At 43.2% G+C, this 22,493-nt stretch overlaps 2 protein-coding genes across 4 annotated transcripts; both read left to right on the plus strand.

Moving 5' to 3' along the window:
- The first annotated feature begins 333 nt into the window (after positions 1-333).
- Positions 334-9,975, plus strand: LOC140313159 (FERM domain-containing protein 6). 2 transcript variants are annotated; one of them, XM_072391154.1, is made up of 14 exons: positions 334-855; positions 3,053-3,246; positions 3,383-3,473; positions 4,554-4,633; positions 4,808-4,884; positions 5,025-5,220; positions 5,331-5,486; positions 5,935-6,000; positions 6,416-6,484; positions 6,598-6,772; positions 7,651-7,926; positions 8,223-8,357; positions 8,475-8,542; positions 8,628-9,975. In XM_072391154.1, exons 2-14 carry the CDS (start codon positions 3,169-3,171, stop codon positions 8,919-8,921), a joined length of 1,761 nt encoding a protein of 586 aa, XP_072247255.1. In that variant the 5' UTR covers positions 334-855; positions 3,053-3,168; the 3' UTR covers positions 8,922-9,975. The 2 variants fall into 2 exon arrangements, with proteins under 2 accessions (XP_072247255.1, XP_072247256.1); XM_072391155.1 differs by lacking the exon at positions 334-855 and adding an exon at positions 862-2,335.
- A 146-nt stretch (positions 9,976-10,121) lies between these two features.
- On the plus strand, positions 10,122-22,317 carry tarbp1 (TAR (HIV-1) RNA binding protein 1). Of its 2 annotated transcripts, none has more exons than XM_072391156.1 (29): positions 10,122-11,155; positions 11,236-11,333; positions 11,419-11,488; positions 11,594-11,748; positions 11,832-11,884; positions 11,992-12,089; positions 12,187-12,322; positions 12,417-12,513; positions 12,840-12,929; positions 13,017-13,164; positions 13,262-13,516; positions 14,485-14,582; positions 14,675-14,833; positions 14,915-15,141; positions 15,240-15,483; positions 15,618-15,806; positions 15,916-16,115; positions 16,196-16,267; positions 16,401-16,521; positions 17,489-17,599; positions 17,688-17,837; positions 17,915-18,001; positions 18,128-18,333; positions 18,431-18,512; positions 18,604-18,775; positions 18,873-19,058; positions 19,498-19,622; positions 20,245-20,381; positions 21,637-22,317. In XM_072391156.1, exons 1-29 carry the CDS (start codon positions 10,231-10,233, stop codon positions 21,815-21,817), a joined length of 4,872 nt encoding a protein of 1,623 aa, XP_072247257.1. In that variant the 5' UTR covers positions 10,122-10,230; the 3' UTR covers positions 21,818-22,317. The 2 variants fall into 2 exon arrangements, with proteins under 2 accessions (XP_072247257.1, XP_072247258.1); XM_072391157.1 differs by having other exon boundaries at positions 11,419-11,482.
- The last annotated feature ends 176 nt before the right edge of the window (positions 22,318-22,493 follow it).

A 22,493-nucleotide genomic window follows, 5' to 3' on the forward strand; every position in this document is an offset into this window, starting at 1 on the left:
TGTTGTTCAACGGGAGACTAACGGTTCTATGCCAGTTGTTGGGAGTAAAATAAGAACCTCAGGGGACGATCGAAGGCGAAAACACTTAACCTTCGTTGCTATAAATTATGTATACTAACACTTCCACACTGATTTTTTTTTTTTCAAGCGTTGCTGTTTGATCGTGAATACCCACGAGCCTGTCTTTCGCACATAATATAACATAGAAGAAGCAAATTGTTGCTTCTGACACAAAGCCAAATGTCCTGGACAAAGTTAAAGTCATCAGTCACTCAGTCGAGTTGAACGGATTTCCCTGCAAGGATTCTGTGATAAGATTCACCATGAAGCAGCAGCCCACGCACTACCGCCGACAAAAGCCACCGTCGTTGGAAAAAATGAATCAGATCTTCTCCCAATTGTATTGCTTTCACGTAAAAACCAAACATCCCAACCGAAACACTTGTCGCTCCCTCGATTATCAGGTCGAACTCACTGTGCTGGGACAAAGGGGAAGATAAGTTCTGTCTGCGAGTGATATCATGGTGTTTACACCCCTTTATCTACCATAAATTGTATACGATTAAAAAAAGTTTGGAAGTAGGACGTGTAAGTGTGAAGAAAAAACTAAAACAAAGCATATTTATCACATAGCACCCCCCGTAATTATTGCAAATGGTATGGCCCAATCGTGTGGGCTTTCTGGATGGTTGTTGAAGCGGAGAAGTAAAACATGGAATGGGGCGGTTAAGGAGGTGCTGACCTGTTTACTTCTGACATGTTTTTACTCTAAAAAGCAAAAGGAATACTGTTTAACAGGACACTGAAATTACCTGCAACTAAAAATCGAGTTCCTTCGCCTCTACCGCTGTGATAGTAAGTAATTTACTGCTTCATACTTCACTAAATTGATGGTGTTGCACTTGCTGCACCTTTAACGTTGCAAAATCCATCCGAGCAAACGCCTTTTTATTTTGGGGTAAATGGGGTGAGAACAGCACGACTCTTGTTTTGCTTCTCTGTTTAGTTTCTCGCTCATAAATATGTGCTATTTGCTGAGGCAGAAACTTTGACAGAAGTTGCGGTCGTTAGCTTACGGCATCACGTTGAGTTGCGTGAAAACTTTTTTTTTTTTATGGGATAAACGTGCCTTTCCTTTAACGATGTCTCTTCCACTGAAAGTCTGTTCCTACAACGTGTTTAAGCTTGATTGCCCGTCAGGACTCCGAGTCAAACCTGCTCCAACAAAACTCTTATCATTTTAAAGTGGGATGAGCGAACATGATGTTCCCCTGTTTATGCAAATGTCCACCCTTGTCTTTTCTTTTTTTTTTGTGCGGTTTTTAAAGATCTTCGAGGATCCCTGGTCACTCAGAGAGCTCGCGCAGCGCATTCAGGGGCTGTTGTTTTTTCCACCCGCCAGCAGTGTGTTCAGAAGTAGGGATTATAACTGTCTTGGAGGGGAATTAAAGCATACAGATGGCTGCTCTCATGTGATGCCAGGCCCCCCCCCTCCCCTGTCAGCAACAGGGGAGATATATGAAGATGTCAGCAAACATAGTTTAGTCAGTTTTTTGTTGTTTTACAGATGTATGAAGTGTAGCTTATACTCATAAACTGGGTAAAGGTTACCCCAATTTTAAGCATGTGTTGATGTAATATTATAGCTTTCATGACTACTCAAATGCTTCAAAGGAGATATGCATTAAAATGTTGATTATGATGTGTTTCCTCTGTTAGACGTTTCCTCTTATATCTGCTGTTTAAAGTCACATCGTAGAGTATTGACAGGCTTGAGGAAATGTCAACATCAGTATGAACATGTGTACAGGATCTATTCTTCACGGTCCAGCACTTTAAAAAGAGATGATCATTTGAAAATAAATGGATAAATAACATTGGAACATTGTGAGTGTGAAAATATGCTTGGTTCTGTTGAGTTTTGTACCATCTGGTAGCTTTTCAGTGTTAAGTTAAAGTTCAGTGCGATTGTGTCATATGTAAGTCAGATGTTCACGCTACTGGAAATTCAGGTTTAGTTTTTATGTCTCCTTGCGCTGACAACTGGGTAGTTGTCAGCGGAGGCCGTGTTTGAACATGTCCACAAGTCATGTTCTGTAGGACCATGTAAGCCTACAACGCTGTTGTAGTTCCCACAGCTTGTTTTTCTCACTGGCAACACCTCTCCATGTTGTTTCAAATGTCTTATGATTCAGCTCTTCTGCGAGGTTCCTCGTATCTTGTGCTTTTGAATGCATGTGAGCACGTCTTCCCTCCTTTACGAACACTTTGGTCACGAAGATTTGGCTGTGAAACGACACAGTTATAATAGGAAGAAACAGCACTGTGTCCAAAGGTAGTTATGCTGTTTGCTTGTTGTTCTTTCAGACAAAAAAAAAAAAAGCACGTAAATTTGGAAGAGGCTGCTTCAGTTAGTGATCATTCCCTCCCTTGCAGTATTTTTAACTTTTTTTTTTTTTGTCCTGGAGGGGGTATTTTGGGGGGGGATCAGAGTCGGCGCACGGCAGTAATTAACCTGATTAATTGATTCTTAAACGTTAATCTGATGATGAGCTTCGTACCAGCTGGGGCTTTGGGTCAGCCTAACAGGGCAAGATTCAGGTGAGTCTTGATTGTTCATAGAGCGACCTCCGCCAGGGCCATTTCTGTCGGTACGTTAATGCAATATAGTACGGTACATTTGCTTTTTATAATGTGTTGTTGATTGTTTCCTGTTAGTGACCATTGTAGGGATTAGAATTTAATAAGAACTGACACCTGCTTTGTTTGTTTGTTGTTGTTGTTGTTTTACCCCAGTTACACACTATTGTACTGTATGCTGATTATTTGCTGATTTGTAAGCAGAGCAACTTGTATAATGAAACATCTGTCATTAAACTCCCAATTGGCAAGCCTTGTTGAGTTAATCCTGGTTAGTGAGAGGCATCCATGTACTCGTGTCTGAGGATGGGATTGTTTTTCCATTGACTGACTGACAGTGCGTTGATCATTGCAACGTTTGGCGTCGCATCGCGCAGAAGAATGTTCATTGCTTATTTCGCTGTCTTTTCAGATGCAGCATGGATGTACTGCCCTGGAACACATGAAAAGTAAATGGTAGAGACGGAGGGAAAAACACCGAAGCAGTTCAACTGAAATATATTCGCGATCAGACATTTGTAAGACATCATGTCTGCCTCTGCCAAGCAGGAACGAACCATTTGTGTTCTCCTTCCCAACAAAGAACAGCTGGACATCTCTGTTGGGGTAAGTGTTTAATATCTCTGAATGTGCGCTTGACTGTCATCACAAAGTCTAAACAGGTGGCCATTGTTTTCTTTGTCCCTGCAGTGATACCATACAGTATAATGATTTGATTTAATTTTTTTTCCTTCCGCCCCAGTTGAAGTCCACAGGGCAGGATGTCTTTAATCGTGTAGCAGAGCTTCTTGGAATCAAAGAGCTACACTTGTTTGGCCTCACAGTTGTGAAAGGTAAGTTCACTCCTCATTGACCCTTCACCCTCTGAACCTGTAAGGACTCCTTGAATTTCAGTCGTCACGTGCAACAGAACCCTTAAAGTGAGGCTAGGAAACGAAGTACCACACTTCAGCGGTCTTAACGGTGTTTATGTTTATGTATTATTGGGGGACAACTTTTCTACCATTAGGCCATCTCCCCAAGACAAAAAAATAACCTCCAGTCCTGCCAGCCGGCTTAAATGAATGGTGTAATCCACTTTAGCCACAGAGCAAAGTCCTGAACTTTCTGTTTCTAGCATTTGTGTTTTACAAATACGTTGAAATGCCTCGGTAAGCTTGTGTGGCTCACCACTTGAACAAACAGCCTTTTGTTTTTGTGGTGTTGGTTCAGCGATCACTTGGGCCTGGATTCCAGCAATATTAACTTCATTAAGCCTGGAATGCACCATCGCATTCCTCTGCCTCGCTGAGGAGGGATGGGTTGATGATGGGAAGAGGAGGGTGGGAGTAGAGGCAGAAGAGGTAGAGGGGGGGACTTGTCATGACACAGGCTGCCTTACTCAACTGTTTCCCAAAGGCCTCAGTGAAGGATGAGAGGTGAGGGAGTTGGAGTGAGTCAGAGTGGGAATGAGATGGGCTTAGAGAGGAGATGGATGGTTGAAAAAGAAGAAGTTGTGAAACTACTAGCTAAGGGTGATTTGGCAACACATCGTCGAACAAAAAGCGATAAAGTGGATGAAATGGGGAATGCCTATGTCATGACTCACAGAACCAGGCAGAGAGTGACGCCACATCATCATGCTCAGCGCAGGCTGCAAGCAGCCTCTTATGCCCACTAGTGAGATGGAACTCTTATTTATTTTTGTTAAGACAACACATAATTTAATAAAGCCTTAAATTATGGGGGTTGTGTGATAGGTGAGATGCTGAATGCACGTCTCTTCTCAAGCTAACAGGGCACTAAGTGTTTGGTCAAGGGCTTATCTTTACCCTAATGAATCCCATTGTTGGGCACATTTTACGTTTGGTTTCATTAATGTTTTGTTTGGGTACCGTCTCCTTGTTTCCTGATCGTCCTTTTTTCCTTTCCAGACAACGAGCACATATTTTTAGACATGGAGGAGAAGCTGACCAAGTACTTTCCTAAGGAATGGAGGCAAGATTCAGGAAAGGTAAAACGGCTTTTTGCAGCACATTTCAGTGGCGTCAGTGAGAGGCTTTGAATGTTTTGTCCACTCTCCAAACTCATGGCATACATGTTAGTTGACTGGAAGGTGCCGTTCAGTGGCCTAAATGCCGCCAACGATGCTGCTCACACGACTTCTGTGACACATCTCTTTCCACAGGGATCGCTGAAGAGACACTTTCCTCTCCTTCTCTGCCTCAAAGCCCAGTACTATGTTGAGAATGGAAGACTGATTTGGTGCGTTCTTCTACATATGTTTCCTTCACTGTTGGCAACCTTAATTAGTTAATTGAATTGCTTTCTTAATGGTATTTTTCATTAGTTTTGCCCTTCTTTTTGATATTTTTCTGGATTTGTGTGTGTGTGTGTGGTACCAGTGAACGAAAGGCACGGCAACTATACTACTCAGACTTGCGGGAACGAGTGCTACGCTCTGAATGTCGTCAGCAGGAGGAGGTGTACTTTCAGCTGGCTGGCTACGCACTGCAGGCTGACCTCGGTGATCACCCACTGCCGGGGGAGGGCGAGGAGGTCAACCCTTATTTTGAGCCCAAGGATTACTTTCCTCCCTGGGTCGGTGTTAGTCTGTGGCTGCAACATTAAGAAATTCTTTTAAAAGGATCGAACACTTTGAGCTCTCTGTGAAACGAACTTCACGCGCCTGTCCCCTCTTCCTTCTGTAGATTGTAGCTAAACGTGGAGTGAACTATCTGCTCTGCCATGGGCCAAAGGTACACCAGGAGCTGTGGGGCGTGTCTGCCCGTGATGCCATCCTCTGCTTCATAAGAGACTCATGTCAATTGGAGGACGTACCAGTCATATTTTACAGATTGCAAAAGGTTATGAGTCACTTTATCATTAACTTATGAGTGTTTTATATCCATTTTTTGTCTGTTGGACAGAGTTTCAGCTTATTTTTCATCTATTCCAGAAACAACTTCCTCCTTCTGATAGCAATAGAATAAATAGAGGGAGAAATGAAATCCAGATACACTGAGTTTGGCTTCATTTGAGCTGTGCTGGAAAAAAATGGCTAAAGGGCAGTTACGTAACCCTCCCTCTATCCTCCCTGTATATTTTCCTCCCTACTCAGAATAACTAATTTACTGAGTGATATTTTGAAGGCTAGTCCATCCATTGTGTAATATGTTATCACTTCAAATTTGTTCTTTGCATCAGCTCACTGTCTCCCAGGGAACTTTGGGGGGGGGGGGCTTAACTGTGAAACGGCTATCTTATCTGAGTCACTCAGATGCCTCTCTGACATCTCATCATTCGTTTGTCCAGGACAAAAAGGAGGAGCGAGGAACAGCACTGCTTGGTCTGACCTTGCGAGGAATGCAGGTTTATCAGGTGCGTGTTTATGCGTGTTATTAATGCAAAGTGTGTATGTCAGCACGTATATGTACACAGAAGTAAATCTGTGTTAGCTCAGAAGTTCCGTCTTTGTATCTGTAGCCCTATTTAAACCTCGGACTATCCACATGAGGAATGTGTGGGATTGCCACCAGCAGCAATCCGTCAGGAGATAACTGCCTGCCATGCCTGTCAGTTGTTTGATCTGTCCATCAGGGGCCATATGGGCGGGGGGGGTGGGATTAGCACACCGAGCCTGTCAGATTTAAAAGCCAACAGACCGTGAGATATCTCAAGAAGCCCTCGGCCTCCTTTAATTCCAGGCGTCTCCAACAAGACAACTGATTATTGATCTTTGGTCTGGAAATGCATTTAATCTGTTAATTAAATGCACGCGTTTTTGTTTTCATAGGAGGTGAACAACACACGGCAGCTGTTATATGACTTCCCTTGGTCTAATGTCGGACGTCTAACCTTCTTGGTATGAACAACCTCTCATTTGCTCATTTCCATTCCTTGTCGAGATTAAAGGGAATCCTTGTAATTATTTAATGAGCACGAGCAATGTAACAATGTAAAACGTTTCCTCTTCAGGGTAAGAAATTTGAGATCCAGCCAGATGGCTTGCCATCAGCCAGGAAGCTGGTTTACTACACTGGGTCGTCTTTCCGCTCTCGCCACCTTCTCTTGCACCTGAGCAGCAGCCATCAGCTCTACCTCAGCATCCAACCGGCCCTTAAACACCTTCGCCAACAGGAGGAAAGCAAAGGTACGGAGAAGGCCGAGTATCAGCGATCATTACAGGTTGACTTTGGGGTTACTGTACTCGGCAGAAAACCTCAGTAGCCACTGAAAGTGAATGTATTCCTTGAGAAAAATCATTTCACAACAATTCTATGGAACAAGTTTAAGCCTCTGGCAGTTTCCAGTTGAACCAGTTTTCTGGATATATGGTACTTCACACCAGCTTCTCAGCAAACACAGCTGACTTGTGGATTATGTTCTTTCTGTATTTAAATGCTTATTCTCTGTTCTTCCACACCTTTAGCCTAGAATGATCTCAGGCATGTCCATATTCACTGCAGGACAGTTCATACCTCTGTGTTACAGCTGCTTTACACATGCTTCTTCATCACTTTGAGTCAAAGGATTCTTGTTGGGGTGTTGCAATGAATTTGCAGGACGTTGCAGGATGTTAACACAACTTTTTTTGATTTGTGTAAATTTTAGAAATATATTTCAATCTACTCTTAAGATAAGATAACAACCTTTCAAATCATGTCTGCCAAATGAAAATGAATATCTCACCCGCTGTTTCCGACCTGAGCTGGCCGGTGTCATCCCAGATAATAATATCCCAGATATTCGTAGATATTGAGGTAAATCCTTAACAAAGGTTTTTTTTGTCAGGATTGTTGGTAAATGATGCGTATTTTTGTACATATTGTTACATCTTAAACATTTGGCGTTTCATGGTCCATGCCTTCTTTGAGTGGATATTAATGAGAATTGGTGTTATTTCACTGAAAGAGTGATTTTGATTGGCTCTACCATTTGAGATGTTTGCAGTTTTCTATGATGTCAGATGAGGATTTGTCCTCTGTTTGTTTGTTTTCACATCATTTTATTTTTTTTTCTAAATCTTAGAGAAGAAGTGTTACAGAGAGTCGTACATTAGCGACGACTTCGATTTGGACCCACCGGGCAGCGAAAGCAGCCCCGGTCTGTCTCGACACTCCACCAGCAGCTCTGGCATCGAAGCAGATGCCCGCCAGCACAGCATCTACGCAGATATGGCCTCCATGGAGGGACGACCGGAAGGAAAGTGTTTGAGCTCAGCGACAAGCCAAGACAGCTCCTGCACCTCTGGGTTTGACATCGGCAGCAAGACTCGAATAGAAGATGAAAGATGGCAGGAGGAGGGTGAGAGGAGACTTAATCTGAAACATTAGCAATGGAAATTTTATTTATTCCTTCAAATTAAGTGAATTTATGCTTCGATTGGTTTGGTTTTCATTTGCCTGTACAATTTCACTTAAATCTAAGACTTTGCTTGTCTGATTTCTTTTTCATCCTTACCATTAAATAGGTTGGCAGTATGTCTTAAGAATATATGTTCCTACTGGAGCCACAAGCTTGTGACATGGAATTATCGATCATTGATATGTAGAACTATTCAAATATAAATGAAGAGCAATAACTATTTTTGTCTAATCCAGGCCCAATAACCAACAATGTTGGAAGTCCAACCGGGGTTCTCGTTGATGATCCAGATGAGATGTTCCAGTTGGCTGATCTTCTCGAGGGAGTGTCGGTGGATTGTGCAGAACTCTCCTCTGACACTTACTCAACAGGTATCGATAATGTTACTGTCCTCATCCAGCTCCTCCAAACTAAAGTTTTTTATTCTGAAATTCTGTTTGCTCTCATCTTTGTTAAAATTAACCTGTAAATTTATGTGGGCTCCACAGAAATCACCTGTCCGCCCGCCAGTGACAAAGATGGCAAGAACTTATCCAACAAGGATATGGTGAAACAGGTCAGTTCTACATTTTCTTTCTCTTGCTGCTTCTGTTTGCCTCCTTTTGGATTTCTTAGTTCCGTTTCCTCCATCTAAAATCTAGATGCTGGAATCCAGAGCACAGGCTTGCGTGGATGGACACAGCCACAGTCTAGACGATGTACGTCTGTTCCCGAGTCCTGCACCCCTCATGATGGCGCTGCCACCTGATTCCTCCCACAGCTACGCCTTTGGGCTCCCAGATGCCACAGCAAACACAACAAAGACTTCTTCTGATCACAGTTACTGCACTCATGTTAACTGCCAATCAAAACCCTCCTTCTATGGCCGCAGGTCTACCAACTGCCTCTCCCTGGACATGTTAGGTGATGAACAATTCCTGGAGTACATACTCTGAGCACATCAACGCTGATAAATACGCCTGTTCCCCTCCCTGATATGAAAGTTGCTAACACGTGAATGTTTTGCATTTTGTGTGACAAAGCATGTGTGCTCTGCAAATTGCATACATTGAAAATGTCAGAAACCCTGTGTGCCTCCTCCCAAAGGTGTGGATTAGATAGCAGAGACCTAATTTAGCAACATTTCAGAAGAATAAACAGAGCATATTTATTAATGCTGTATATTGTGTACATATTATACTTGTGCTATTTTAAGGCATTTCAAGTTCTCTGAGCCTATCTAATCAAGTTGTCTTTTGTAAAATGCACACTGTTGACATTCTGTGAAATCTCAATAACTTAATGTGAAATGCATAAAGTTCAACAGTCGTAGATATTTTTGACATTTTAAACCCCTGCAGTGCTGCGCTGGATTGGCATTTATAAGATGTGGCTCACTTCCTCGCTACTGGTCTATTTTTGTAGACAAGATTCCGTGTTTTATTTCAGAGTTTTCATTAGCCACGGTGCTGGTGCTTGTCCTCCTGTACCCCCTTTTTAAAATCTTTCCCCTGCCTTGTTTTTTTCTAAATAATGTTTTATAATATACTGTTATATTTTGTGTGATGTGTCATGCTTTTCCTAATTAGTCTTCAGCACTATAGCTACTGATGAGGGAAAATTTGACCTTTTACAGCTGGCAATTCATTCATCCAAAGCTTTCTATTCTATACTAACCTCCCTCTTGTAATTACAAGAGAAAAGTATTAATTGGGGAGTGCTATTTTTGTATGATGTAAGTGTTTAATTGATCTACAGTACTTTGTATTATGTAACCCCTGAACAAAAGTCCTTTTTGTCGTTTTGTTTTTTTCCCCTCAAACATTGTGTCCGTTTAGTATTTCATAATTGGTATGAACTGGTATCTTTGGTCCGTATGAGGTAACTCGGAAAGAATGTCAGTCTTTAAACACAGAAAAACGTTTACTCAGTGCCAATTATATATAAACTATTGAAATAAATTACAATAGTGAATACTGTATTTTTATTAAAAGAACAGTTTTTTAATTATCATGACAATAAATTTTTTTATGACAGAGAATGAAACCAAGAGTTGTTACCGTTGGTTTAAATAACAAGTTGGGGTGGGACAAAAGCTGTGCTTTTCTGAGATTTCACTCAACATCTCGCGAGAGTTTTAGATGACGTCTGCGGAAGTTTACATTATGTTTCTGGAAAACGTGCTGCTGGTGGCAGCTGTTAGCTAAAAAGCCGGCTGTTGGGTATGTTTTTCTTGCTTGGTCTCGGCGACATAACTCGAGCGGAATGTATTCAGTTTTAATTGACGCGGTCTTGTCCAGCTCACCCGACTACGACCTTTTGTTTGAATCTCTGTCCTGGCCGAGTGATTCTTGGCCGGAGACGGAGCGGGTCGAGGCGCTGACAGCTCTCATAGAGGGACTCGGGCCACTTCTCGCCGACACGGACTCGACTCTGCTTACAGGCGTAAAGAGACGTTGTATTCAAGAAAAAATTGAGTCGGTCGTTTGGACGAAATGTCTGCCTTTCCTCTCCAGAATATCAGCGGAGGCAGGGGAAGGTGCGCGTTGCAGGGAGAGTACATTTGCTGTCTGCAGACTTCTGGGTGTCTGCGTCGCTCTGTGCGCCGAAGCTGTATGGAGGCGAGCCGCTTTATCCATTCTGCAGTCATTCCAACCGTCAGAGGAGGACCTGCCTGGTTCGGGACGACTTAGTGTGGAGGTTGCCACTGAAGTCATAGCAGCTCTCATACCTTTTATTTCAGCGGATGAACAGCTCGCACTTAACACCTTGTCGTCTGCCTTGTCCTCCATCAGGTCCCTCCCTGACGCAATAGTCTCCAAAATCATAGTCCGAATTCTTTTAACTCTTCTGAACTGCTGTAGCGTTGAGATGTCAAACAGCATCTGCCAGTCCACCTTGGATGATCTGTGCGGCTGGCACTCTGCTGACCGCACACCTGCGGTCACAGAGCGGACGCTGCTCTGTTTGACCGCTCTGTCTGACCACCTCCTAAAACCTACCAACCCTCCCTCCTCCGGCCTCTGTAAGCCGGACCCTCGTCTGTGTCCTCAGTTCTGGAGGATTATTCAGGATGGACTGATTCACAGAGATGGCGTGTCACGTAAGAGGGCACTGTACCTGTTGAAAAGATGTGCAGTGCTGTCTGAAGAAGAGGGGTGTGACTGTCTCCCCTCTGCAGCAGAGGAAGGTAAAATGCTGATCCATCCATCACTATATCAGTTTGAGGTGTCCTGTTGTTTCTTTTAAGTCTTCTTGACACCTTTGCAGATGAGACGTTGTTCAAATGGGCCCCGAACAAGAGCAAGGTGCTGAAAGAGTTTTGGGAGGATTATGCACTGGTGATGGAGACTCTGGAGGAAAACCAGGTGGGAAATCCCACAAGTGTTGCGTCACATCTGTTCTGAGACGTTGCCATGACAATACAGCTTTGCTTTTTTTTCCCCACTGCAGATTCATGTAGTTCGGCCAGTTTTAAACAGAATTGACACACTGATCCAAACAACCGTGAATGATGGTCAAGGTAACACTAAATTTTTTTCCACACGTTCATTCAATGTAACTCAAAAGATTTGCTCCAGTGCTGCAGAGTGTCTGCCCTCTGAGCGGCTCTTCATTTATGTTGCAGCCTCAGGTCAAGGCCTCTTCCACCCCTCATGGCTGCTGTGTGTGTACCAGCGCATGTTCCACAGTGAGAACAAATCCCTTATGAGAGAGGGAGTCTGTCATCTGCTGGAGCTGCAGGTCCTCCAGCAGACTGCCTTTGTGCTGGCCTTTTCTCAGGTATTTAGTCTGCACTTCCATAGAAATGATCTCAAGTTACTTTTATGTATTAAGGGTCCCTCTTCTTTTGTATCGCTCCGAAGTTCATTGTTGGCCCCTTTATGGATGTTCTCTCTGAAACTTCCCTCTACTACAGGTGAGGATTAAAAGCCAGTTAACCTCCAGAAATAATAATGATGCTACAGGTGTTATGTTATAGGCTTCATACTAGTTTTAATAAATCAATCTTCTGTATACATGCAGGTCAGCTGGGCAGAGTGTAGGAGACTGTCCTGAGCTGGCAGTTAAACTCCACGTCTTCATGGCCACCCTCTTCAGTAGCCTGCCATCAGAAGACAGAGGTGCAGGATCTCAGGAGCCACAGAGAATACAAAGCTGCGACTCACATTTCAAGATTGAATTGCCTGTTAATTTCTGACTTTTGTGCTTGTCCTGTAGGTTGTGTGTTGCTTCAGCTTATTCAGCAGCTGGGCTCTAAGCAGTGGTGTGCAGTGCCTCTCCTCTTTGTCTGTCAGGCTCTGTCTAAACTTCCCGCATGTCCGTTGCTGGGGGTCAGTGGGCTCAACGCCCTAAGGTACATCACAGATTGACAGTTTACAGTTTGACAGAACATGTTAAAGGTGCTTCTGCTTAACAAGGAGACTGATTAAGTGTATTTTGCTTTGCAGAGAGGTGCTGCGCTGCACCATGATCACTCATCAGGTGCTGTTAAGAGGAGCTGCCCAGTGCTTCTTGCTAAACAGCGCCCTCTGTCTCACAGTAGTGGTACGACAGTGAGAATACAAACAATGTTTTTTCAAGGTTCTGAAGTTTTTTATTTGGTTAATGTTAAGTGTAACTCATATGTTGCTGTATGAAGTATGTAGTTTAATGTGTGACAAAGAAAAGTGACCGATTGAGCAAAGAGATGATTAGTTTCTCGTTTCCTCCTGGACAGATGTCTGGATGCCCCGTTGGGATATTTGTTCAGTAACATTTCGAGCTCCCGACATCTTAAACAATCAAGTTAAATTAGTAGGCTACCTTCTAGAAGCCAAAGTCACTGTAGGTTTGTGTCTGTGGAGTTTGTATACCTTGTTTTATTTTTACAGAGTGAAGTCACACTGGATGATATTTTTAGTTTCCTGATGCATTTCCGTGCTGACGAGTCGCTTTGTAGAGGCACGGAGCTCTGGGATCAGGTACGCTGCACCACAGACACACATGAAGGAAGAGTCAAAGCAGATGATGCACAGGTGACTAATTGTTACCTTACATATTTGTGGCAGTTGTGTGCCTGGCTAATGGAACATGAAGGCAGTTTCAAGTCCAGGATTATGGATGGAAATTGCACTGACGCTTCCAAAAAGAAGGAAACTATAAGAGCTTATGTTGAAGGCGAGATGCTGGCCTATCTCTGGGTTCCAGCTAGCACAGGTGAGTCTGGTGTGACATCATCGTCGTTGAAGAGAATACTTGTATCTGCAGACATCATTATTCTCGCAGTCTATGAGTCACTTTTCCTGTACCCCAGGTCAGACTGAAAAGTTACCTGACTTTAGGGAGGCTGAAAAGCTGGCCAGGGCCATTCTTCTGTGTGTGGACATGGAGAGGAATCGTCTGGAAGCTGATATCGCTAACGCTCTGGAGTCGCTGTTGTGTCCCCTGCTGGACACCCTGAGCAGACTGAGCACCAACATGTACCTGCCGCAGCGTAAGAGTGACAAGAGTTTGCAGCTTGTGCTCAGCCTGTTACAGCTCGGAACAATGCGCACCGGAGCAGAGGAAGGTTTGTAACGATAACACGGATTCATTTAAAAAAAAGAAAATTCCGTTAACTCCATTTATTTATCTTCTTTTTCTCTTAAAATGGTTTTCTGACATTTTTCAAAACAAATTTAAATGGACTTTTCACAAATGAAGAGATTGGCGTAGCCTGCAAACCAGACCAATCGGGAGGCTCCTGCTTAATTTGCTCAGGCAGAATGTGGACGGCGCTCTTCCATTTTCACAGAATTCCACCAGGACGGGGTCAGGGTGGCCGGTCACATCTGTTTATCTGATATGCAGTTTTTGGTCTGCACCCGTTTGACTGTTAGAAATTGAAAACTGAGACTATGCTGGCGTACGTTTGTTTAGAGATGCCTGGCAAGGATTCTTGCTCTGTGATGTTACTTCTCTATGAATATTTGACTTATATCTGTTGTAAATGCTGTTGAATCTAGCCACGAGCACTTAACATCACTTTGGATTGGTTTGGCTCAAACATACTACAGATAGCCTCTTCTGATAACTTTCTCATGTACCTTAAAGAGGTCATAGAAGGCTTTTTGGGTTTTTTCCTCTCCTTCAGTGAGTCATAAACATTTTTGTGCGTGCGAAAGACTGAAGTTACACAGCCCACACCAAACGGAGTCATTCTCTCTCTGAAAAGACACTGCCCCTGAACGCACCCTTTGTTGTTGTTCAGGCTTGCCTTTCTTTATTCAGTGACAGTTTTAACCAATCAGCTGACCAATCAGACCAAAGTAGGCCTTTTGGAAAAGTGCTCTTTAAAATGAAGTGTTTCAGACGGGACGAGCTGGTGAGGGAAAACACGAGTTTAGTTTCTCTTTAAATATTAAAGATAGCTCAACATATTCTAATAGACTCCAAAAATAGACTTGTGAACCTGTAAATAAGGCTATTATGGGCTGCCTGTTTCACACAGTGAGTGGCTGTGGAGTATCTAACCTCTTCTTTCTCTCCGTTTCCCAGGGGATAGTGTGATGGTTGCCATAAAGAAGGTGCTTTTTAAAGTTGTTGACCCAATCCAAGAGTTTATCTTGAGGAGGCTGTGTGGGGAACTTCAGGAGGTAACCAACAAGTCACCATCACCATCCACTTTCGAATATGCCCTTTGTGGCCAGCTCGGACCTCGGCATGTGTTTGTTTTTCCCTTTAACAGCTGTTCGACGTGGGGCGAGCACAGCTGTATCTCTGTGTCCTGAGGCAGCTTTTTGTCATGTGCCGTTCTGCATCTCAGCACTGCATTAGAATTCAGCACAATGGTCTCCCTAAACTCATCAAGTACGGCCTCAAAGTACTGCAAGAACCCAGCCAGCAGGTACGCAATTAAATATTCATGCCCCTGTCACCAAGTGTGGCTCTTCGGCTGCTCAACACGGTTTGTTTTATCCGTTGCCAGATTCCCTCAGTGACAGACCAGGTGGCTAAGGCAGTTAGTATGGCATCCCTGGCCGCTGTATGTGGTCTCGTGGAGCAGGAAGGGATCAGTATTCAGTCAGAGAATATATCAGCTCTGAAATCAGTGAATGATTACTTCTACGGTCCAATAACTTCCTCACAATGTCAAGTTTCTTTTGGAAACATCAACAAACACCTCATTAAACCACAGCTAATGGATTGTCCGAGGTTAGTGGAAATTCTTCTTCTTCTTCTTTCTACAGAGTGAAGTAGTAATTAGCATGTTTCTTCAGTCGTGTTTCTTTTTATTTATTTTTTTATTGAAGTGATCTCGAAACACAGAGTCTGCTGCAGCAGGACTGGGGACGCATTGCAGCCAACTTTATGCGGGACCAGTGGATTTGTCTAAACTTCCTGATGAAGGCCGCTGGGATTCCTGAGTCTGTAGAGATTTCCAAAGCATCAGAGACTCTGAAAGCTGCCCTGAGTTGCAGTATTGAGGCCCTGGCTCTCCTGCCCAGTGACCTGGTGCTGCCTGTGCTCACCTTTATGGAGACAGTGCTCCCACAAGTGAGTCTTTATACAACAAGAATAAGGTGTTGGTTCACATCATAGAGAATTGTTTCTACCATTTGTGATATATTGGTTTTGTAGAGACAGTGAACAACTGCTTTGGTTTTCTGTTTTTCCTTTTTTGGCTCCAGTTAGTTCATGATGAAGAGGAGCTCTGTGTGCAGGCTGTGACTCTGAGTTGGGAGCTGGTACAGAGCCTGAGCACTAATGCCCATGACTTCTGGTTATCTCTGAAAGGCTTCATCTCCATGGCCTTCCAGCACAAACTGCTCAGTCTGACACAGGCTCAGGCTCCGACTCTAGTTGCCACTCTGAAGCAGGTAACTTACACCAAGATGGATGATTTGGGAAAAGGAAAAAAAAAACAATAATTTGAACTTTTAAATTCCACAGGTCCATATGTAACTGTATGAAATGCTTGTCTTTTAGATTGCCACAGAACTGTTGGATCTGTCTCAGTCCAAGAGCGGAGTTTTTAGTGTGCTGCTGCAGCACTGTTGCCAGGTGTGGCTACCCACAGATCCAGATGTCTGTAAACAGGCCAACACTGTGTTTTCTAGTGTTTTCAGCCACGTCAACATGGTCGCTGAGGCTTGTGTCTATGGACCCGTGTGCAGAAGAGATCAGCGGCAAGTCTCTGCATCATTTCTCAGATTTGTTGTCTCTCTCTTTTTCCAGACATGTTTTAACTCTTACTTCTTTCTCAAAGACTAATCACAGATGTTCAGATTTATGTGGAGCAACTCGGTGAAAAGTGTGCCGCCAACATCGCAGTTACAAGGTGACCGACGATCCTTATTGGTGTCATTTCTGTTACCTTGTTCCTGGTTTCTGTGGTTTAAATGATTTCCACTAGAGGTCTCTCTTGCTCTCTTGACGCACTCACAGCTGAACAAGCTTTTCTCGTTTTGCAGTGACAACAGGGATGATCAGTTGCCCCGCACATGTGTGGTGGCTTTCCTCAGTCGCCTTGATTCTTTTAATCCACACCATAAAAGACTCTTAGAGGAGCTGGTTGTGGAGTTGCTGAAAAGGGTGAGTTGAGAGAAGTGACCAAACGTTTCACTGTATTGTCCATAGGTCAGTTTGCCTGAAAACATTCATTTGAATGAACCTTCATTTGGGAGGGAAAAAAATTCAAAAACAGACTTATATGACTTCATTTGAATTCTATTTACTTATTTAAGATGGTACAAAGACATCATATCAAATGTGAAAACCAAGTTGTTTTTTTTTTGGTTTTTTTTATGAAACCTTATGAAACTAACCATGTTTCATAGGCAACCATTTAAAACGTAACATTTTTCAATGTGTAACTGCTCAGGCCTGCAGGCAGACCCTTGTACAATGGAGCAATGCTGTTATAATACATGCACTGTGCTGTTTGTCTTGTTGAAATAAGCAAAGCCTTCCTTGACAAAGACATCATCTGGATGGCAGCTTAGGTTTCTCATGAGCCTCTATATGTTATTCAGAATTAATGACTTCTCAGCACATTGAGAGTGGCAGACTCCTTGATGATATACCACGTGTGTGTGTTGTATCCACAGTATTGAAGTGCAAGTTAAAGCAACTTACAGATCAGCAGAGAAGAGTATAAAGCAGCTCAGCATGTTCTCTTGCACACTCCTAGTGAATGCTCTGGGAGAAGATGCTGAATTCATACATTATCTCACTCTGTGAGTTAATGATATGGATGTTAGTGCACCACAAAGCAGCTTTTTGCAATATATCAGTTTTTCTGGGGGTTTTTTAGGACTGCAGTGTGTGTGTGTGGCAGTGGCTTGTTGGTCTTTTTATTCTGAGCCATGCTGCTGACCTTTTCAGCATTAATTAAACACGCAGCTGGCACCAAATAAAAAATGTAATATAAAACAATAAAATGTCTCAGTTACAACATTTGATATGTTTTCTTTGCACCATTTCTAATTAAATATAGGGTCTACATTTTTTTTTTATTAAGATGATAAAGCTGCAACTTTCCCGTTATCATCCTCCACAGGATAATGCCATATCAAAGTCTAAAGTGCGTTACTATAGTAACTCCCTCCAACATCGTGTCAAAAACAGAGTATGGCAAACACTGCTGCTGTTGCTTCCCAAACTCAGTAAGGTAAGACGAGAGCAGTCTCACTGACGGCCGCACAGGAAATTACAGCTCAGAGCGAAGCTGCGTTTATCTGCCGTTTGTGTGCACACAGGAATTTGTCGGCACTCTGTTAAATCGCGTGTTCGAGGCTGGATTCTGCAGTAATCAGGCCTCAGTGAAGTACCTCATCGAATGGATGATGATTCTGATGCTCGTCCACTATCCACAACACATGGACAGCTTTTGGACATGCTTCAACATGGTGAGCTCCTGTTGTCATCATCTGCCAGGACAAACGATAGCAGAGTATGAGCCACTTTATGTCTGTTTTCTCTGCAGGATCACGAACAGACCAAGACAAGCGTCTGCACTTTTCTGTCAGTTCTAGTACATTTCAATATCATCATCCCACATCTTAAGGATAAGGTAAAACTGTTGTTTTTTTTTCTTTTAACTCTTTTGTATTTCTTTAGCGCACCAGTTTTCCTGTGGCGCCACTTTGTATATGAATGATCCACCCCCCCCCCACCCCCCCTTGTCTGTGTATTTAAGGCAGTGCAGCTGCGTAAAGCACTCGACATCATCCTGCAGTCGTGCTTCAATCACAACTTCAGCGTGCGCCTGTACGCCTTACTGGCGCTGAAGAGGGTGTGGAGCCTTACAGAAAGCCTGGCAGAAGAGGAGGCTGATGCCTTAGGAGGATTGTCCTCTGTGGTCAAGGCCTGTCTGAGTCAGGCTGAGACCATGCAGAGCACCGGGTTAGAGCGGAACCGCTGCAATACTTGCAAAGAGATTTGATTTATTAGCAACACGCTAATGTATTTATAATGTATGCATTTGCTGTCTCTCGTTCAGAAATGCCAACAAGAATTGGCTGAGGATTCAGGAGCACTTCTTCTTTGGTGCTTTTCATCCTATCAGGGATTACAGCATTGAGGTGACCTTGTGTGTTTCCATAAAATAAATTAAGATAAAATAGAGCAACACAGTGTAACACTTGTTTTTTTTTCTTTGTTTTACTGTTTCAGACCATATTCTACACTTTTCCCAGTTTGTCAGAGTTGGCTGATGATGAGTGGATTCCACCGTGGAAGTTTGAGGAGCTCTCATGGTTTTCTGGGACTCCACCGTTTCCGTTGAGAAATCCTTCCTCTGACTTGGGTCAGCTCAAGCCTGGAGACTGGATACAGCAAGACAGAAGTACAGTAACGCATCTCACAAGCAGCAGGACAGCTGAATAGCATCACGTAGCACATGCTTCAGTTTCACTGTGCTGACATGGTGTTGCATCTCTCAGGTGAGCAGGATAAGGAGGAGCGCTGGGCTGAGGTGCAGAAGAAGATCACCCCTTGGAGGATGGGGATCCAGGAGCAGGAGCCTGAACTTCAGCTGGTTCCACCACAAAGGGCCGCTCGACTTGGCAAACTCCACGGTGCGCTGCTTGTCGTAGCCTCGCTTATTGACAAGCCCACCAATTTGGGAGGTGCGGAGCATCACAACACATAACGTTTTGAGCATAGTTCTTAGTATGCTAAATTACACTTGAATGTTAGGGAATTTCTTCTTTATTTAATTTTTAAAAAAAACTCTTAATTTCAGCTTTAAAAACAGCCCTGATCCTGGATGATGTATGCATGAGCATCAGCTTGGCTTTTCTGTGCACGTTTTACTTGGATTTCACGTTTTGTTTTGTTTTTCATGTCCATCTGTGCCCGTGATCATAAAAGCGAAGCTATTTATGCCGAGTTGTTAATACCAGACATGGCTTAGAGCTAAAACACGGATTAAAATCATAACGTCTTTAAATGACATAAAACGTGACCCTTTTTCTAAAACGTACTGAATGTCATGACATCCAAAGTTAAAGAATGAGATAGATATTACTGTAGCCGTGTCGTCTTGTGGCTTGTTTGTTGTTTCAGGTCTTTGCAGGACGTGTGAGATATTCGGTGCCAGCACTCTGGTTCTGGATAGCCTCCGCCACGTCACCGATAAACACTTCCAGTCCCTGAGCGTCTCATCTGAGCTGTGGCTTCCACTGTTGGAGGTGATGTGAACAGAATAAGCCCATCGTATATATTTCTATGTTCAAAAATAGACGAGGTGAGCTGAGGGTTAAAGTAATCATCACCTGCATCGGGAATACAAGCAGACAGCATCAGGAACAGATGGATTCTGAAGCCAGCACAACAGAGAGATGCAGAAATAGCTTCCTGAACTGCTGTGAAAGAGTAGAAAAACACACGATGGAGTACAGTCAGCATCTTCCCTTGAATTTTTTTAGCCTTCTGCTTTTTTTTCCCCCTGATTTGAGATCTTTAGTTGTAAAATGAATCAAACATAGCTTGCGGCAGTAGACCAAATTCAAATTCCACTTAAATTCTGGGCAGCCAGTGAAAGTATTTAAGTAGTCTCTGGTGCTCTAAGGATGGCTCATACCTTGTTGTCCCTCAAGGTCTGGTTCAGCTTTTTATTCTCCATGAGAAGCATAAAAGTCTGCTGTAGATGATATCATATTGCCAGCAGCAGATTGTAACATATTGCGTTTTGTATGATTTCCTGTAATGAAGGGCTTTTCGTCTTCTCACATGTACATGGGCTGTGCGTTGTTTAGACTGTCACGTTTATACACATCCTCACTGAAGCCATTCATTTGATTTGACCTTTAGGTGAAGCCTGTGGAGCTCTCTGACTTCTTGCAGCTTAAGAAGAGTGAAGGTTACTGTATTGTTGGAGTGGAGCAGACTGCCAACAGTCACAGCCTCCAGGACTACCAGTTCCCTGAGAAGACCCTCCTACTTCTGGGGTATGAGAGCATGAAATATAAGCTTACAGTTAGTTAAACCAAGCAAGGTTCCAAGTGCTGATTTTCCATCAATGTGGCCTGGCTTTCAGGCACTTGAGGCTCCAACACAGATAAACGTGTAAGCTGACAAGGTGGTTTAGTGCTATCTCACCTGTTTAGTGCGTTTCCCCATGGAGCTCGCTCCTCTCCTCTCTGTTGTGTGCCTGTTGGGGCATGCTTGGCTATAATTGGCTCTCCCTGAAGAGGCGAGCAAAGGAAATGAATTTTACAAACTAACACAAGGAGAGGGGGAGCAGGAAACTAATTTTAACCTTGATTTAGTGTCGTTCGGATCGCTTACGTTTAGCTTCCATTTTCTTTTTGCCATTTATAGTTACCCAGAAACTAGAAGCTTGTGGGACGGCAGTTGCACATTTCACCCTCCCCATTAAATATGTTCCGCCATAGTGCAGCTCACCCGGGAGAGAGGGAAAGACTGAAATCAATCATGTCTGTGTAGGTGTCCTGGTTTGTTTTCTCCTGTTCAGTCACAGGGGTGCGAGCAGCGCTGTTAGTTTAAGTGTCCCCTGTGTGAGCTCGGTCTTTAATGTTTTCACAGCTGTGCTCTCCCCACCACAGCATGGCTCAGCTCTAATTTCTCATCAGGTCACCCACTTGCACTCCGGATAAATGTAACTCATCGAATCCTGCTTCCTGACAATGTGGCTGGCTGCTGAGACGAAACATTCGATACATTTTTAGGATTACTCTGCATGATCTGTATTGTGTGGTGTACATAGTGGGTTGATCACAGTTTGCATTACTCTTCACTTGAATGAATGAGTTATACATATTAAGATCTCGTGGGTTATAATTGTTAAGACGTGAGAAAATGAGAGACTAACTTGTCTGCTCCTTTTTTTTTATTATTTGTTTATTTGTGGACAGTACAATGCAGAGGTCTAAAGCCAACCCTCATATGTTTTTATTTTGCTTCCAAGGAGCTTTGCTTTCTTGTAATCTTTTGTGGCCTTAAGCAGTACTTCTCCAGGCTTTCTGAAGGGTTTTCTAAAAGTTTTCTTGCATTATTTAGTGCATTTCCTTTCACGTTTGCACAGAGTTTGTTAAATCGCTGCACCTGTTCTTCTGGCAGTAGGTAAAGAAATGAGGGTGACTGAAGCCTTTTGCACAGAACTGTACAGCTGATTTCCCTTGTTACATTAATAACGGTCTGTGATATATATATGTATATAATTGGTGTCTTTTCCTTTCACAGAAATGAGCGGGAAGGCATTCCTGCAAATTTACTGCAGATGCTGGACGTATGTGTGGAGATCCCTCAGCAGGGAGTCATCCGCTCGCTCAATGTGCATGTGAGCGCTGCTCTGTTGATTTGGGAATATACACGGCAGCATCTCTCCTCCTGCTCAGCTGAAGTCAGCTCAAAATGTAACTGAAGGGGAAGCAGGCGGTGCATCCTGACAAGATACCAGACTGCTAGATGTTGACTTTATTTCCTTGTCTGGTTTAAAGCAGGTTTAAAAAAAAATGGTTTTGAGGGGTGACTTTATGAATGATTTACACGCTCTGTTGATACCTGACTCAGCTCAATTGTTTCAGCCATTGAGCAGCTCTTTTGTCTTAACAGGGGTTGTGCATAAAGATCAGTCTTAGTTACATCGAAATGTTCTACATGGCATGTTGTTTTATTAATGGACACAATCTATGTGGGCAGAGCAGCAGTGGAAGTGGAAACGTTCACCTTTAAAGAAGGGGATTTGTGTTTATGGAGGCAAATAGTTTTTGCTTTGAAGCATCAGGACTTGATTATAATGTTAAGACCCAGCAAACTCTCATTTTTAAATACCGTTTTTGCTTATGTTATTTTTTTCTCTTTTCTCAATGTTTTTATTGCTGTGTGATGAAGTTGTATTTTTTTATGATTCATTTTAATCAAATAAATCCTTTGTCATATTTGGCCTGTATCTGTATCTCTTAGACATTTAAGGATTATTACAGAGGGGCATTGACAGAGGAAGCTCTGAAAGAGTTAACAAGAAGGCGTTGATGCACCCTCCTCCCTCCCATCAATAAATTAAAAGGTTATTCACCTGGAGACTGTCAGATCAGAAT

This window comes from Leuresthes tenuis, unplaced genomic scaffold, assembly GCF_036924035.1.
Source record: "Leuresthes tenuis unplaced genomic scaffold, fLeuTen1.0.hap1 SCAF_8, whole genome shotgun sequence".
NCBI lineage: Eukaryota > Metazoa > Chordata > Actinopteri > Atheriniformes > Atherinopsidae > Leuresthes > Leuresthes tenuis.